At 38.9% G+C, this 17,026-nt stretch overlaps 1 protein-coding gene across 7 annotated transcripts in view; it reads right to left on the bottom strand.

The window, feature by feature from the left end:
- The window catches only part of EPB41L3 (erythrocyte membrane protein band 4.1 like 3), a 131,618-nt gene that overhangs the window by 81,001 nt on the left and 33,591 nt on the right, over nucleotides 1-17,026 (bottom strand). For all 7 annotated transcript variants that reach the window (XM_087818962.1, XM_087818964.1, XM_016211471.2 and 4 more), the window contains one exon: nucleotides 1,672-1,856. In XM_087818962.1, the coding sequence (XP_087675088.1) occupies nucleotides 1,672-1,845 (174 nt within the window). In that variant the 5' untranslated portion in view covers nucleotides 1,846-1,856. Of the gene's footprint in view, nucleotides 1-1,671; nucleotides 1,857-17,026 lie in introns of those variants that run through there.

Here is a 17,026-nt window from a genome sequence, read left to right as displayed (position 1 = left end):
ATCTTGTATTACATTCAGAAGATTAAAAATACAGTCCTTTCCTCCATTACCCTGCCCAGGAAAGGAATTCAAGGAAAAACTCTTGAGAAGTTCTTAAGAATAAAAAACAAAAATCAGCCCTGGCCAGTGTGGTTCCGTTGGTTGAGCACTGTCCCACGCACCAAGAGATGGCAGGTTAGATTCCCAGTCAGGGCACGTGCCTGGGTTGCCAGCTCGATCCCCAGTAGGGGGCGTGCAGGAGGCAGCCGATCGATGACTCTCTCATTGATGTTTCTCTCTCTCCCTCTCCCTTCTGCTCTCTCTAAAAAAAAAAAATCAATAAAAAAATATTTAAAAAAATAAATATTAAAAAAAAACTGAGGAAGAGATAGGACTAATTTAGGTCTCTTGACTTTGTAACCAGTCATCTTTCCCACAAAGGGTTTAGTATCATTTCTCTTGCTTGGTTTTAAACATCTGACTATAGAAAAGATAAAGTATACTTAACCATGTCTGGGTATAGAAACTCTTCCATCTCTACAATTATCCCCCACTTTAATTTTTATTTCAATTCAGAGATAAGAGGAAAGAATAAAGAAAAGCCAACTTAGTTATTTTAAACTTCTGAAGATTTAAAAACAAACATTACCACCATCACTCCTCCACAAAAAGGTAAAGAAACATGAAAACAACCCTTCCTTAGATTTTTTTTAACAAGTTGGAAGAATAATCCTTATCACAAAACATCTCAGATCAGACAGAGCATCTATTTATAAAACATAAAAATAAATGTTATTCTCGATACTATTTAAAAGCAAAACTTAAATTCTATTGGAAAAGAAGTAAAATAATCAGGTTGTAACTTATACTGTAGGTTAATGTTATAAAAATGTGTTGTGCGTGCCAAAGAATTTCACTAATATGCTGATTTCATGTCTCTTCTCTCACATGGTCTAAAATGTCCAGCTTGACACATCTGACCTATAAAAAGTAAATCATTTGCAGGGGTCTCTAGATTTCTTACCGCACGTGAGTCAGCACTCTAAAACATGTTGACGCCAGGTCTGATGTTTTAAGCCAAAGGCACTTAAACATGGATTCATTCAAGGCCCAGGTGTAAACCATGCTTTTTATTTTACATGAAAACTTTTAAAAGAAATATTCACATTACACATGACAACTGAAATATGTCTAGTATGTAATAGAGTGGAAAATATACATGTATATAGGGGAGGAAAAAAGGCTCTCCTGAACATCCACTCAGAGTAGCTGACAACATTAGGGTCAGAATGACTCCTGGGAAAAGCCAAAATAGCTCTAACCCCTTGGCTTGAATAAAAATCAAGGGCATAATTAAAACCATCAATGTGGTGTCTAGCCTTCCTGTAAGCCCAGATAAAACCAATAACCTGCAGTCCAGATTTCAGTGTGAGTTTAAGAGCTTTAATCAAACAGAGCAGTTACCAAGCAAGGTTGTGGAATGTCATTCATTGAAAGCCTTAAAATAGTGTAAATTTTCATCTGCGTAGGACCAGAAGGGGTGAATCAGATGACCCCTCATAGTTCCCTCTTGTGCTAAGAGACCAAGGTCAGACAAGATCCTGAAGAGCTCAGTAAACATTCTTTAATTGCTTTTCTGAGTGATGCCAGCTGCTGCAGGGGAGCAGGGCCGCATGGATCCTGTGGGCTCACCTCCTTCCTCACAGGGGTGCTGTGTGCTGCAGCGGCTGCGAACTGCTCCAAGGCCTGGTGCTGCTCCTCTGGCCCTGGCTGCGCCTCCACGGGCCCCTGTGGACCCGCTGCCTCCTGGGGCTCGGCCTCCTGCTCAGGCTTGGGTTCGGAGTCTGAGCCAGATTCGGTCGTCATGGTTGATTGTTCTGCAAGCAGAAAAAGGGAAAGTCCCATCACTCGGTGTGATTACCTTCCCTAGATGGCAAAACCAGGATGCCACACGTGAAGGCTGCAGAGAACCACAGTGCGAAAGATGGAGAAATGCTAACAAAGCTGATCCTACTGCACAACTAACAGGGGACTTGCCAACGTTAGCATGAAGATGGCTGTCCGTGAACAGTTCAATATTAACATTTAACTTGAAGTCAAAGATGACCTGTAATGAACACAAGTTTTATTCCTGTTACGTTTTTGATGATCTAATAATGGGTGATCTAATTTTTTTTTCCATTCCCTTTCCCCTTCCTATCTTTAGGGACCCTGTTCTGCCTCTCCCAACCCTGGAATCTCTCCATGCTTGCATGAACAAATGCCTTTCTCTTTGATTTCTCATCAAAACCACAACTACAACAGAGGCGTCTCCAGTGACATGGACTCTGTCCCATACTGGACAAGCACTGGCCGTGGCTGGAGGGAAGCTGGGCAGCACACCTCTCCCTCCCTCACAAGGTTCATTCTTCTAGGCTTCTTCCTGGCTTCCTTCCATTTCCTTTGAATGTTGAAAGGGAAATATCTCATAAACTCAAAAAACAGATCTTAATTTATAATAATCTGCTCTTACATCCTAAAAAAGGTTTTATAAAATATAACCACCATTTTCTAAGCATTTGATGGTCAAGCCACTTAAATATATTGTGCCTCCATTTCCACATCTGCTAAATGAGGGAAATGAATTATGACCATATCTGAAGAACTTATTTTCTGCTGTTACTTTTCCCTCTATTAATAGATGTGCCATTTTGTTTAAAGCAGTTTTTTGCTCTAAGAAGCAACGGAGCTATTACGCCCATGGTTACCATGCCATTGTAAGTAATTTTTTATCTTGGGTATGGGAACTACCTCAAAAACAAACAGATCAGATTGTCATATTTTTCCCCTTCCTAATTCTAACTTTATGGTAAAAATATCAGGAGCAAAAGGCTAGTGTAATGCTTTAAGCATATGATACACACATTAGTATAATGTAAAATTATGCAAAATAATTTAGTAAAACCTCAGTAAAACCATTTAGTTCCTGTCTTTACAATACACAGTGGAATATGTTTAATAATTTGAAGAAAAGGGGAAACATAAAAAATAAATACCAATCTATGTTATAAACTAAATACTGTAACGGTGCTTCTATGTAGGGTTACTTTTTACAATCACCAGTTATTCTTTCTGTTGAATAAGAGACATATCAACCTGACAGGTGCTCAGCTGCCCAAAGTGTATGTAAATATCAAGTCCAAATTCAGAGCAAGATAGTAATCCAAACAAAACTGACACATTATTTTCTCCTCTTACATCACATTTTAGATTTTCAAGCAAATCTTGAAAGTAAATATTATATTCTCTTTTGTATGTTTATACTGAAAAGTGGTATGAGTCTACAGGAAAAACAGTGGAGCCTACAACTGAATTCCATCTTTCAGAAGGGGGCAGATTAGTTTTGATAGTTCAATTCACCAAAGTCTTATTAAGCAACAAATATAAGTCAAACACTGCTTATAGTTTAGAAACAGAGATGAATATGTTATAGGGCCCTTCCCCACCCCAAGAAGCTCCTACTCTGTGACAGAAATAGACAATCCCCAGAATCCATTCTCTCTGTTTTCCTTTTAGTAACTAAACATTCTGTTTTTGCCGGTACTCCTCTATCCAGCTTGAGACCACCATGAGCTGTGGCCATGTGATCAAGGCTGACCAATGAGACAACAGAGAGAGTGTTGGTCATGGCCTAAAGACGCCACTTGCCCTAGATTCCCCTTTCCCATTAGCTGGAAATTAATGACTAACGTGGTCCCCACAGACCCAGTCACGGAGGTCCCAAGTTCAGGAGGATGCCAGAGCTGCCCCTTTCAGCCTGGGTCCTTGGATGGCCTCATGGAGCACAACCCACCTGCTCCGGATTGCTACATGAGGCGGAAATCTACCGTCTTGTTTGAGCCCACTCCCAATCCAATTCTACAGACGAACTTCTACTAGTCATACTCTGGTGGTACCCATCCTACTAAAGCAAAGTAGCCTTCCCTTGACCTCACTTCCTCCGTCAGCTACTACCGTATTTCTCTGCTTTCCACTCATAACTTCTCCAGAAACTTCCTGTTGACCCTTACTGTCTTACTTCCTCACTTCCTCTTCGTAGCCACTCCTGTCTGACTCCATTGGGCGGTTCTTGTGGTCAGTGCAATGGACCACGTGCTCTCATCTGTTCTCAACTCATCTGACCCTTCAGCAGCCCCAACCCGGTGATGAGACATTCCTTGCCAACACGTTTCCAGCTCTTGGGATTCAGAACTCACCTCTCTCTCCTGCTTTTCTCCTATCTCTCTGGCTACCCCTTTTCACTCCTCATCTAACCTCTAAATGTGGGAATATCCTGGAAAACTCCATTCTAGACCCTCTTTTCTACTCTCTACATCCCCTCCACAGTGGATGGTATCTTTTTCCAGGGCTTTAAATAGTTTCTATAAGCCATCAACTCGCACATTCGTCTCTCTAGTCCGTACCTCTTTTCTGAGCTTTTAAAACTCCAGCTGCCCCCCTGACATTCCTCACAGGTAGCTACTGATTTTTTCTCCCAAATCTGCTCCTCCCCTTATCTTCTTCACCTCAATAAATGGCAGTGCCATTTCTTCAAGACAGAATTCCAGAAGTCACTTGTGACATTTCCCTTCCCATACCTTCCTTATCTAATATAGGAAAAGTTTTGCAAAATATATAATTTTGTAAATGTATATAAATATATGTTAAAAATATATTCTTCCAAAATACAACTGACCACTGAATAATGTAGAGTTGAGGGCATCCCCTGCCAAGGTATAAAATCTGTATATAACTTTTGATTTCCCACAAAAGCTTAACTACTAAATAGCCTACTGTTGACCAGAAGCTCTACCAATAACACAGGTGATTAACACATATTTTGTATGTTATATGTATTATATACTGTATTCTTACAATAAAGTAAGCTAGAGAAAAGAAAATATTAAGAAAATCTTAAGAGAAAATACATTTACAGTACTGGATTTATCAATACTGTAAGTTTACATCATCTATTTACAAGATGAAGAGCCTCAGTACCTATATCAATATTGTCTTATATGATATAAAACACTGCAGACATTATACTTACTACTAACACTAGACATCAAAATAGAAAAGATTGTTGAAAAAACTCATATTTATTTACAGATATAACAATTCATGCATTAATAACGAAGAAGCAATATGATTGCTTTATAGTAGCTTACTGTAATCGATATAAAATCTCCAAAAAATTCTCCAATATATTTATTAAAAATAATCCAAATATAAGTGGACCCACGCAGCTCAAACCTGTGTTGTTCAAGGGTAAACTGTATATCTTGAATTGGTTTCCTGACACTAAGCAAGCCATCATTTCTCTCCTCAATAACCTTTTCTCTGCCTCTATTCCTGCCCACCTCTATGTTATCTGATTTTCATAAACATAAATCTGGTCACATCACTCATTGCTGAAAACCCTTTAATAGCTTCCCAGTGTGCTTGAAGTTAAATCTGAACTCTTTAATTACTGTGGCCTTCAGGGCAAGCCAAGGCCTCAACTCCCTATCCACACCCAGCAGCACTGCCTATCCCGCTCTCCCACAGTGATCCAGCCACATGGTCTCCTTTCTGCTTCTAAACCACATCCAGATTTTCTGCCTCAAGATTTTTTAGACATGTTGTTCTCTTTACTGAAAGCAGTTTTTTCCTCTGATCGTCATGTGGTCAGTTCCCCATTCCTCAAGTGTTGGCCAAGAGAGGCTTTCCCTTTTTACATGGTTATTCCAATTGTGCCTTATTGTTTCCTTCCTTTAATGTATCAGATTTTATAATTATTCAACCCCCTCTTAACCACCTTCCCTTATACTCAAGGGTGGGGATCATATTGTTTATACCCCAGTATACTCAGTATAATATCTGCAGGGTATACCTAGTAGATGCCTAAAACTGGATAATACCAAATCCTATATCTACTACGTTTTTTGAAAATTCATACATATGATAAGGTTGAATTTCTAAATTAGGCACAGTCAGAGATTAACAACAACAAATAATAAAATACAGCATTTATAACAATATACTGTAATAAAAGTTATATGAATATGGTCTCTGTCTCTCTAAATGTCTGTTAACCGATCTGATAACCCAGACAGCTAAGTGACTAAGGGATGAGTCACATCCCAGGCAGGACAGAGCAAGATGTCATCACACTACTCAGAATAGGGGGCAATTTAAAAATTACGAATTGTTTACTTTGGATATTTGATATTTGATTTCCATTTGATATTTTCAGACCACAGCTGAGTACTAAAATCACGGAAAGACAAGCTGCAGATACCGGGGGACTTATTGCATCAACACAGTACCTACAACACAGTAGGAATTTCAATAATTATTTGATGAGCAACTAAATAATAAAATCAACTCCATCATTATATCTCTGCGTTTTAAAGTGTAATAACTCTTCTTTATTACACTTTTAAATATCTCTTAAGTGGGTAAAGAGTACGTATTTTATGTTTTAATGGAAAATAGAACTCAGTTAAACTTTCAGAACCAAAATCTACCTACAAGGTAGACACTAGTGGTCTGTTCACAGTCTAATACATTTATCAATACACCGAAGGGCTTTCCAAAAACACAAAAAGAAAATGTTTAGGTAGTTTAGAGAATATCTATAAAAGAGTAACCAGTCACTAGATCATAAATTTAAATAAATGACTACTAGAAAAAGCATATTTTTAAAAAGACTTAATTTTTCCTAGACAGGACAGTTCTTGCATATAAATCATATTATTTTGAAAAATTTGGATACCTTCAGTAGGATTCTGTTATTATGTGTGTTTCAGCAAATAATGGCTATAATAATTAGATGTCAAAACTGTTACAGATGCAGAAAACCAGAATCATATATCAAAATATAAACATCTCAGTTCATTTTACTTTAAAATCTATATATAATCTTTATAGATATAATACATGAAAATAATCAGCAGCAAATACCTTGCCATGTGTGTTCTGGATGGCTAACTTTTTTCTTTTAATCCTCACCTGAGGATATGCTTTTTATTGATTTTAGAGAGAGAGGAAAGTAGAGGGAGAGAGAAACATTAATGTGAAAGTGAAATATCGATCAGTTACACCTCCTACTGGGAATCCATCTGGACATGTGCCCTGACCAGGACAGGACCTGCAACCTTGGTGCAAGGGATGACACTCCAACCAACTGAGCCACACTGGCCAGGGCCTGGATGACTAATTCAATTTTTTAGTCTCCTACTCCCTCTTCCATAAAATGAGGGGTTCAGATCTGAAATTAGTGATGTAGGTGAGTTGGGTGTGAGGGGTAGTGAAAGGCAGGAAACTCCCAGATCTTTTAGTTCAAGCCAAAAAGTATGTCACCTCTTTCATCATCTTCCAACTTCCTTACTACTTTTTAAAACTGAGAAGTTTTTACACAAATGTAGTTGTAGTAGATACATTTACGTATCAGTGCACTCTAAACTTTAAAAGTTGTCAAATATATGTTAAAATAGAAATCTTCCTAAACCTATGACATTAGCCTCTAGGCTCACTATACATGAAATAAAAGGGCAAGTTTAGTAAAGAAATATCCCAGTAGTGAGTTTCCGTGTTATTATTCTAGTCATGAAACCATTTTGCACCTGCTTTTGTCTTTAATTCCACAACTCCCTAAGGCAGAGAGTCAGCTATACAAAAGCTGAATAAAAATGCAAAATGGACAGAGCCCAGCAAGCACCTATGAACTATTTAAATACTAAAATAACCTACCGTTATTGTCTACCTATGAATACACTGTATAATACCTTACCTGTTATACATCACATAAATCACAAAACCTCAAATCTTAAACAAACTCCTATGCCCTTGTCAAATATTTCCTAGGTATATTATTTTTTCCAGCTATATGCATAATATAATAAATGAAAAAATCAATGCTATTTTTTGACTAATTTTAATATAATAAAACTTCCATTGCTGTTGAGAGAAATTAAAGTAATAAACCTTAAAAACATAAGGCTTTTACATTCTGGAATCTTACTAGAATCAATATTTAATTCCACATATCTGAAAGGGCATCAGTTCATATTGTACCTATGAGTAGATATCGATGGCCTAGATCAGTAAATTCAATTTCAAAACTTTTAAAAATAGTCTTCTTCCCCACCCACATGCCAATATGAGCAAGCAATAAACTCATTTTTAAGTGCCAAACAAAATCTTAAGCATCTAAATACAGTACTTCTAACTTTAGCTCATTATTTTAATAGTTTTACAGTGTGTACCTCCAATCTTGTACCCAAATGCCAACATTTTAAAAAATAAGGTTTTCATAATATTTACATTGTTTTGGTTTTTCTTTTTCTTATACTCATTCCTTGCTTTCTTGGATGATTCCTGATACTTAAAGTCACATACTTCCCTTTCTAGCTCGCTGAAGATTACTATTTTCCCACGCTCCCTTCTCTTCTCCTGATGTTTTTCACTTTGGATGAAGTGTAGCTGTTGATTGTTTCAATTACTGAAAGTAAACACCATCACTTACAATCCCAAACAGAAAGCAGTGCAAAGTGCTTGTGCTCAGCTTTGGCATAAACGGGGCCCTTTTTTAAATACTAAATTTACCTTATTGTGTTTTGCTTAAGCTAAAAAGGTTTGGATAGCTAGAAACTCCAAATCTTAAAAGTTGGGGTAAGGACACTCATTAAGTATGCTGGGGTGATGGCAAGAGGAGTCCTTTACTTTTGAAGAAACATACACTGTGTTTCATTATGCCTCTCTCGGGGATGTGTTTATTAAATGACTGCCAGAGGAAATGGTAATGAGCTTCTAAGGCAGCGGAGTGCAGGTGTAAATGAGATCATATTCCCAATTCCCAGTACATTTCACCTATAAAGAATGGTCATTGTCATGCATTTCAGGTTTTGTTCCTTTTCAGCTCTAATTTTTTTTTCCATAGAAGCAAGAAAAAAAGCCAGATTATCCTCATCTTTCCACTTTTAGAAGCAGCATCTCTAAAATTCCCATCTCCTAATTAAATGGCTGCTAAATTAGCTTCTCTATTCAAATTTATCTACCTCTCCTGCTGATATGAAAATTCAGTGGTATTTTATTAAAAGACATAAACCTAAGACAGTAGAGAAAAATGTTTAATATAGATCGCTTATAAAACACGATTCCTACGGAATGCCACTCACCTGCCTTCAGGAATATAGCACTACAGAGGGCAAATTTTTTTAAAAACAAGCTCCCCCCACCCCTTTTTGTAACTCAAACATATATTTATAGGAATTGAGAAGCTAGTAGACTGATATATACTCACTTAAACATTTATAACTACTGAATCCTATCCATCAGTCCACGAAAACCAATAAAATGCAAGCAAACTAAAAGACTGTAATATCCTCTGACCCTCCACTGGATTCTTCCTATTTGCATTAAAAGAGGGGGAGGGGGAAGCCCTAGTATTATCCATCTTTAAAAAACCACGAGAAACCAAATCAGCCTGTTGTTGGTCTCACATTCTGCCCTCTCCAACCCCCATCTCTACCCTTCCAGCACGGCTCTCTCTCCTGCTCTTCGGAGCCGTGCTTGTGCAGGGGGTTTCTTCCCACGCTCTCACCACATCCTCCCTCCCGCTCCCCTTCAGTACAGCTGACCCCTGAACAACATGGGTTTGAACGGCGCGTGTCCACTTATACGCTGTTTTTTTAAACTGACCTGTGCAGTTCAAACCCTTGTTGCTCAAGGGTCAACTGTCCTCCCCCTTATCCTAGTAAACCTTATTAAGGTTACCGATGACTTCCCTACAAGCCAGTAAATCCTACGTGACATCCCTTCTCATTTTCAAATTCTCTGCGTTTTTGGCGCTCTCTTGATTTTCTTTCTACCTTCTCTGGCTACTTTTTTCTCATTTCCATTTGCCTCTTCATAGTCTTTCATATTCCATTTCTAAACTTCAAAGTTCTTTAGGAATCAGTCGCACTCTTCAATCCTGTTTTTTGAAGAGCTCCACCACTTTGTTTCCAATATAGTGACAATTCCAAAATATAGGGTTCTCAGTCTGTGGCCTCCCTGAGCTTTAGGTCCAAACATACACACAGAATTCTACTTCTCAGCTCTCTTATCTGGATATCTCTGAGGCACCGAGAACTGAACAAGTGTCCATCCATACCCTCGATTCCCCACCTGCCCAGCCCCCTAATCAATCTTCCCTTTTCAGTAGGTGAGCGCCCATTTGTCACTGCTCATGTGAGGATCAGGACACCACCTCTCTCCTTACTCCCAACTCAATCCGCTTCATGTCTGTCAATTTCACCTCTAGAGTTGTGTTTAAAGAAAGAAGGAACACAAAAGAAAATGCTAGGCAGAGGTTTCCAATCAGTTAACAGCAGAACAGTGTGCAAAATCACATGCACTTCCTTGTGTGAGGGCGTGAGGTCTGCTGTGGCTGGAACGTAGGGAGTGATGAGAGGTGATGGGATCAGCCAGGCAGAAGTCAGGTCCTGCAAGGCGGCCTCATCATCACTAAGGGGATTTCATCTCACTATACAGAGTCCATTTTGGCAGGCAGGAGGATGGCAAACATCAGAAAGGGTCAGGTGGACTTTTTCATTGTTTTGGCTCAAAATAAGGCCAAATCAATGTACCAAGCAGGCCTTGATGGGGCAGAAATGTACCAGTTACTCCTCAAAGCACAAAACAGTGAAATTCAGGGACAGTCACTATATCTTTGAAAACTTGTGAATAGTTGAGACACTAGGTGTTTGTGACTAATGGCAGGGACAATTCTAATTGTGTGGTTTTTTTTAAAAAACATAAGGTTTATGGTCATACTAAGTTCAAATCCTACTAGATCAAATAAATATACCTACACCTATGGAGCTAGCTGGCTTTTTTAGATTATAAAAGAAGCAGAAAGCTGCAATTTTTATGAAGATGACAGAATAATTAAAAAATTACTTTCCAAATGACCACTGTACACCTGCAGAGGATTATCCAGATCCATCAACATGGGGGCAATGACTTCAAACAGCAAGGCACAGCTACAATTCAGTGTTGGGAATTTTAAACACGAAAGACAAAAAATAATGATAAGGCCACAGTCTCCTATTTCAAGGAATGTGCATTCTGGTAGATTACCCTGAGAAGCAAACCAACCATAGTGACCAGGGTGCAAGAACTAAGCCCAAAGAAGGGGGCTTTCAACAGGTCTATGGAGGCAGGGAGGGCTTCCCTGGGAAATAATCCGTTTGATGGAAAAATAATCACTCACCTTTGGTCCCAAGTTAAATGGCACTAGCTCTAAGCTTTAGATGCAGTTAGAAATCACAGGCTACTTCAGAAAGATTAAAAGAAAAATCGGGAATAAATACAAGCACAGGAGAGGCGCCATGATGGGGCAGAGAGGGCCCCAGTGGGGCAGGAAGGCGTGGACCATCCAGGAGAGACTGCGTTCTGGCCTCAAGTCCACAACATGCTCTGTGATCTCAATGGAATTTGTCTTCCCTTTCTGTTCTAAGATTCTGAAATTCTAGGATTCCTGGGAACCAAAGACACTTTTAGTAACAGCATGAAATCTAAGGAAATTTTGTTTCCTGAGAAAAGTGAAGACAGGTACTAACTGACCTTACTGACCAGCTCCAAGGCCATAAACAACTAGGGCAGGCAACTGCCAGCGAGAAAGACAACCTCCTACTGCACAGGCAGCTGAAGGTTTCACTAATTAATTGAGTTTATTTAAGGTTTTATTTCATTCCCAGAAACAATACTTTTTACCTAGATAACCTGAGAAAACTGAAGGAAACACTCTTAGTTTACTCAGTACATTGGAAAAACTGGTTTATTTTCAGTAAGTTAGCTTTTTTTTTTAGGTTAAAAAATGTTTAGATCTGCGTTTAAGCAATGAACAGATACAGTATGGAAGACGGATAGATGTGATTATGATTATGTAAGTATCCACTTTACCAATGTGTATTCATATTTCTAAACCCAACTGGTGCCAAGTACCAGGGCATAAATTCTATATACCTTTGAAATACCAAGAGTATTTGGTTGTTCCCACAGCTCGCTAAATACATCTCAATAAGCCAAGGAAGCAGCTGGCTCCCTCTCTGGAGGAAGACGGACTTGTGTTAGTGCAGGTCACTAATAGCGTTCAGTGGCGGCGCTAACAGTAGGAGGCAGGGTTCCCGAGGAGGCAAAACTACATGTAAATTAAGTCTATAGAAAGAGTGGCAGAAGAACCAATTCAGGTTCTGCTCTGGATGTTTGCATTATGATCATTCTGTTAAAAATAAGGAAGTTCCCAAACCGGGATTCCTGAACTCTAGAAGCTGGGGAAGGAGTCTACAGACCTGCGTTTATTTTAATATTTTAAAGGAAAGTACACATTTAGCAATGATACAGCTGCCCACACTAACCAAGTTTCTTTGCTTTTGGTTGGATATTTATCGATTAAGGCTAGAAATATTGGCTACATCACTTCTTCATTCATTAATATGTTCCTTCAATAAACATTTCCTGAACAGCTGTTCTGAAACCTGGGGATACATCTGATAAAGACAGACTGGTCTCTGCTCCAGTGGAGCTTCCATTCTAATCGAAGGAGAAAAGGAAATAAAATGAACCAGCTACAGATATATGCTATTAGATAATTCAATCTAAAGTAGATGGGTGGTTGCTTACATTGGGTGGTGAGGGAGGGATTCTCAAAGGAGGGGATGTTTAAGCAGACATTCGAATACGAAAATAATCTGCCACATGAAGGTACAAGGATACTGCTCCCCAGGAAGATGAGTGCACAAGCCCTAAGGAAGAAATGAACTTGGTTTGGTCAGGGAACGGAAAGGAGGCTGAGGAAGCTGGGACCCAGGAGACAGACAATGAAGTAGAAGATGTGAGTGGGGGGCAGTGGGGAGTGTCACAATCTGTGGGTCTTGGTAAGCCAGTTTCTGAAACTGGATTTTATCTGAAATGCAATGGAGCATTTTAAAGTGTGGAATGATGGGGTCATACTGATACTTTTAAAAGACTGCTCTGACTTCCGAGGAAAGGAGTGGGGTGGGAGCAGGGAGAGCAGTTAGCAGGCCATGGCAAAAGTGCAGGTGAGAGAAAATGCTGGAACAGAGCTGTAGGAGAGGAAATGAAGTAAGTGATGCCCTTCTAGAGTCATCAGAACCTCTGATTGGAGCTTGGTGGAGAAGGGGAAAATGGATTGAGCTGGTAGGCAAAATCTCTTATAAATGTTAGGTCTCATAAGCACAGGGATCCCTAGAGGTGAGAAGATTGCAAGTAATGCATTCTCCAATAGGCAAGGGGCCCACCAACAAGCATCAGGTTTCAACGGTTATTCTAGGCACCGCTTCATCACCTGTAACACAGGAAGTCATCAATGAGCCCTATGTCATCAGCGATCACTTTTCAAAACATCTAATTCAGAAGAGAAGCAATGCCTGGCTTTGTTAATAAAGAATGTATTCTTGTGGTCTAAGTGACAGCTCCAGATTTCCAAAAAATAAAAAATAAATAAAAATTTAAAAAAACAGATTAAAACAGAAAGCTTTGGTCTTTTGGTATACAATAAGTTTCTAGAGTTCATCTGAGAACCTAACTAAGGGCCAAAGGGCCTCTGTACCAATAGGCACCTTTCCTACATAATCTGGCAAAAAAATTTTAGGCTCTCTGAGATTTTAATATGATTATCACCGAGATGCTGTCATTATCAGGAATTTGACTAGGTAAGACTCTTGCTATTAAAGGGTTTAATTTACATGTCTACATTGTCCACCAGTGAACACTATCTTGCTCTGGGGTGGACTCAGAGAGAACTACCTCACAAAGCACAAGGCAGTGCTTCCCCACAACATATTTGCATTTTTCTACATTGACTAGCATTTTAATGTATTATTCAATATACAGCAGAAATGCTCTAAAGAGCTGGCCCTGGGAGAGGAACGTGCCAAATATATATATATTTATTTTTGTTAGTTAATATGAATACTTGAATTCAGTTTCTTGATGGCTATGTTTATAGCAGTTCATCAGTGTTCCCTATCACTGTAATAGAGTTCAGAATTGACTATGACTTCATTTCCCTTAGCCAAAGGCACTCCCATAGTATTCCTGAGGTTTTAAGTAAAAAATTAAATCAATATGGAAATTTCAGCACACCAATGACATACATAAGAGCAGAGTCTTCAGTGCTTATGTCAAACTGTATCCTGGAAAGTGTAAGAAAATAAGCTAAAAACAGCAACTATCTTTTTCTATTTTCTGTTAACCATTAATCACTCTTTCTACGGAAGAAACTGTCATTATGGCCTCAATGTGCAGATCATTTTCCAAACATGGCATATTCGCTTTTTAACTTAGCTCTCCACAAATATAAAATACTGCCTTATGGTTTCCTAAAAGGCACATTCAATTTCTAAAATGCAATGGATCTTCATGGGCTGGAAAGCTGACATAATTTCTCATAAACCTTCTGAGCTCTGATTATTATTTTTTAATTAATGGTATGGTGCTTGCAAAAGTAAAGGAAGTTGTTCACAGGGAACACACAAGTGTGTGGTGCTAAGCCCCTCCCTCTCGTCCTTCACACAAACTCGCCCCCACCACCCTGAAGTGGATGTTACCCCAAAGGGCAGATGGGGATGGTAAGGTGAGCGCATAACTTGGCCAAGGTTATATAACAGCAAGCACACAGCCAAAAATGAAATCTGAGTTCCTACCTCTAGTAACAAAGCTCTTTGTTCCACACAAGTTCTGCACTAAACTCTACTCTTAACCTCCTGTTCCTATTTCAGAACTGGACAACTTTTAAAAGTTATTGCCTTACATGATCATCTATAATTCCACATTGTTAATATGCTACCTTACTGTTCTACTTAACGTAAGTCAAACATTAGTAAATTCAAAATTCTATAAAGTTATATTTTGTTTTAAAGACTATTTCCCCTCCTACTTATCTTTAAAATTACAGATATAAAAACATCACAATACTAGTTTCTTCCTTTATAAAAAGAGGTTTCTTATCTAATATGAGCCTTCAGGATTCTGCCCCAGGTTGCCATTAATTCCTGGAAAACAAGTAAGTAAATAAATGATCATTGTTGTTTCTAGAGAAATGTGACTGGTACTGACTGCTTATAGATTCTCAACAAGTTATAACTTTCTACAAAGTGGCTTTAAGCCTCAAATGGACAAGCCTAAAATTTAGTTAGTTCCAACTCTAAAAGCGTTGTTAATGGAGGGTCTCGAATTGGCAAGAGCCAGTAAAATGTTTCAAGTTATAAATGTCCAATGCCATTGTTTAAAATGTTCCAAGAATTCCATGGCTAAAATCAAAAGAGGAGAGAAAAAGAGATAGTGTATTTCCTCTGTATCATTGGCCAATTCTATCTCTGGGAAGAACTTATTAGCAAAAGACATCTTTGGCACCTTAATGCAGGAGCATATTTTTCTATTACCCAACATCTGACTCTGCATCTGTGAGAAGTGAGGTGTGAACCATAGAGAGAATAAATTAAAACAGAGTCAGACTCTGTACAGTCATCTACCACAAAGTAAGAGCTCTCAGACTTGTTCTGAAATGTGTCTCTCTCCCACAGAACCATTCATTATAAAAACAAGGGCGAGGTCATGGCTATGACTTCTAAACTTTGTACCTTAGTGAGGGGCAATATACCCCCTGATACCTGGGGATATCTGGCTGAGAATCCACAACCTGGGTTTCTCTTTATAGGTGTCAATACCACAGGGCTGAGAATTACAGCTAGAATTATAATAATGGCTGTATAAAAAGGACCTAACAGCAAACACCTGTGCTCTAGACTCACTGTCTGTCCAGGAAAACGTTTCAGACAAATAGCCGATGAACAAATAATGAATGAAGGAACAGTTTGTGTTTCTGAGCCTCACAAACACAAGACAGAACAGCAGGTCACGTATATAAATTCAGATGATCAGCAGAACACCGACCTGGCCTGTTCATTTTCATGTGTTGAGGCTTTTATCTCTGTGGTTAGCTCCTAATAGCAAGCTCCATGCAGGCACCCAAAGCTAGTCACCAGAAGGACACGTGGTGCAAATGAGAAAGAAAGCAAAGGGGCCAAAGACCTTTTAAGGACCAGGAAGGTACGTAAGCTGCCTGTGAATATTTGTATCTTACCTTATAAAGAAGTTCTAGGTGGTAAGTCATGAAGACTCACACAGCAGGAATCACATTTGATCAAATCAATAAAGAAATACGAAAAGAAGACACTTCTATTGCTAAGAAAAGGAAATCAAATATATGGGAAAATTCCAGGCATTCTCTTATAAAAATGAAAACACATTCAATACTTACAAAATCATACAAAGTAACCATTATTGGCAGCTTAGTGGTCATTAAGTATATAAATGAATGAATAATTGAATATATCAGCCTCATTTAACATACAGGTGCCCTAAGTCACATGTCTACAAATGATGTTTTGGGAAATCAGATCCAGTTCAGTCTGTCCCCCAAGCCTGGCTGCTGTGCGGCACATGCACTGAAGAGAAAGGAATACCAGGGGATACTTCTCAACTCTTCCCCACAGAGAATAGGCTTTGACCAGCTTTCCTTTTTAATCATGATATTTTCTAGGATATTTCTGTATTCTAAAACCAAGTTAATAGAACTTGGTTTTCCCCACATTTCCATATTATGGAATCTTGCCATCCCATAATTAATCACCAAGCGTTCACATCTCTTATCGCAGCTCTTACAGAGAGAGGACATGGGAGCTCCCTGGCAGCTGGATCCTTTTATACTTTGGGGTTTTGACAGGCTGTTGGATTTTTTCATCCTTCAATACAAATATGAGGCCAAGTACTTATTCTGTTTTTACAGTAATGCATCAGCTTTCATCTGGCTGCTAGTAATAGATGAAGACTACAAAGAATGTTCTTAAAAGATCTCACTGGCGCACAAATGTGCTGCTTGAGAATAGTGCCTCCTCCAGTTCTCTGAGGAGCAGATAAGAGGATTCTTTACTCCAGGCTGTTCACTGGGTGCCTGGAGCACTGACAGGGTTTCCCA

This window comes from Miniopterus natalensis, chromosome 7, assembly GCF_054644295.1.
Source record: "Miniopterus natalensis isolate mMinNat1 chromosome 7, mMinNat1.hap1, whole genome shotgun sequence".
Classification (NCBI taxonomy): Eukaryota; Metazoa; Chordata; class Mammalia; order Chiroptera; family Miniopteridae; genus Miniopterus; species Miniopterus natalensis.
The sequence above is the reverse complement of the archived record's forward strand: the minus strand, read 5'-3'. Positions and strand labels throughout refer to the sequence as shown.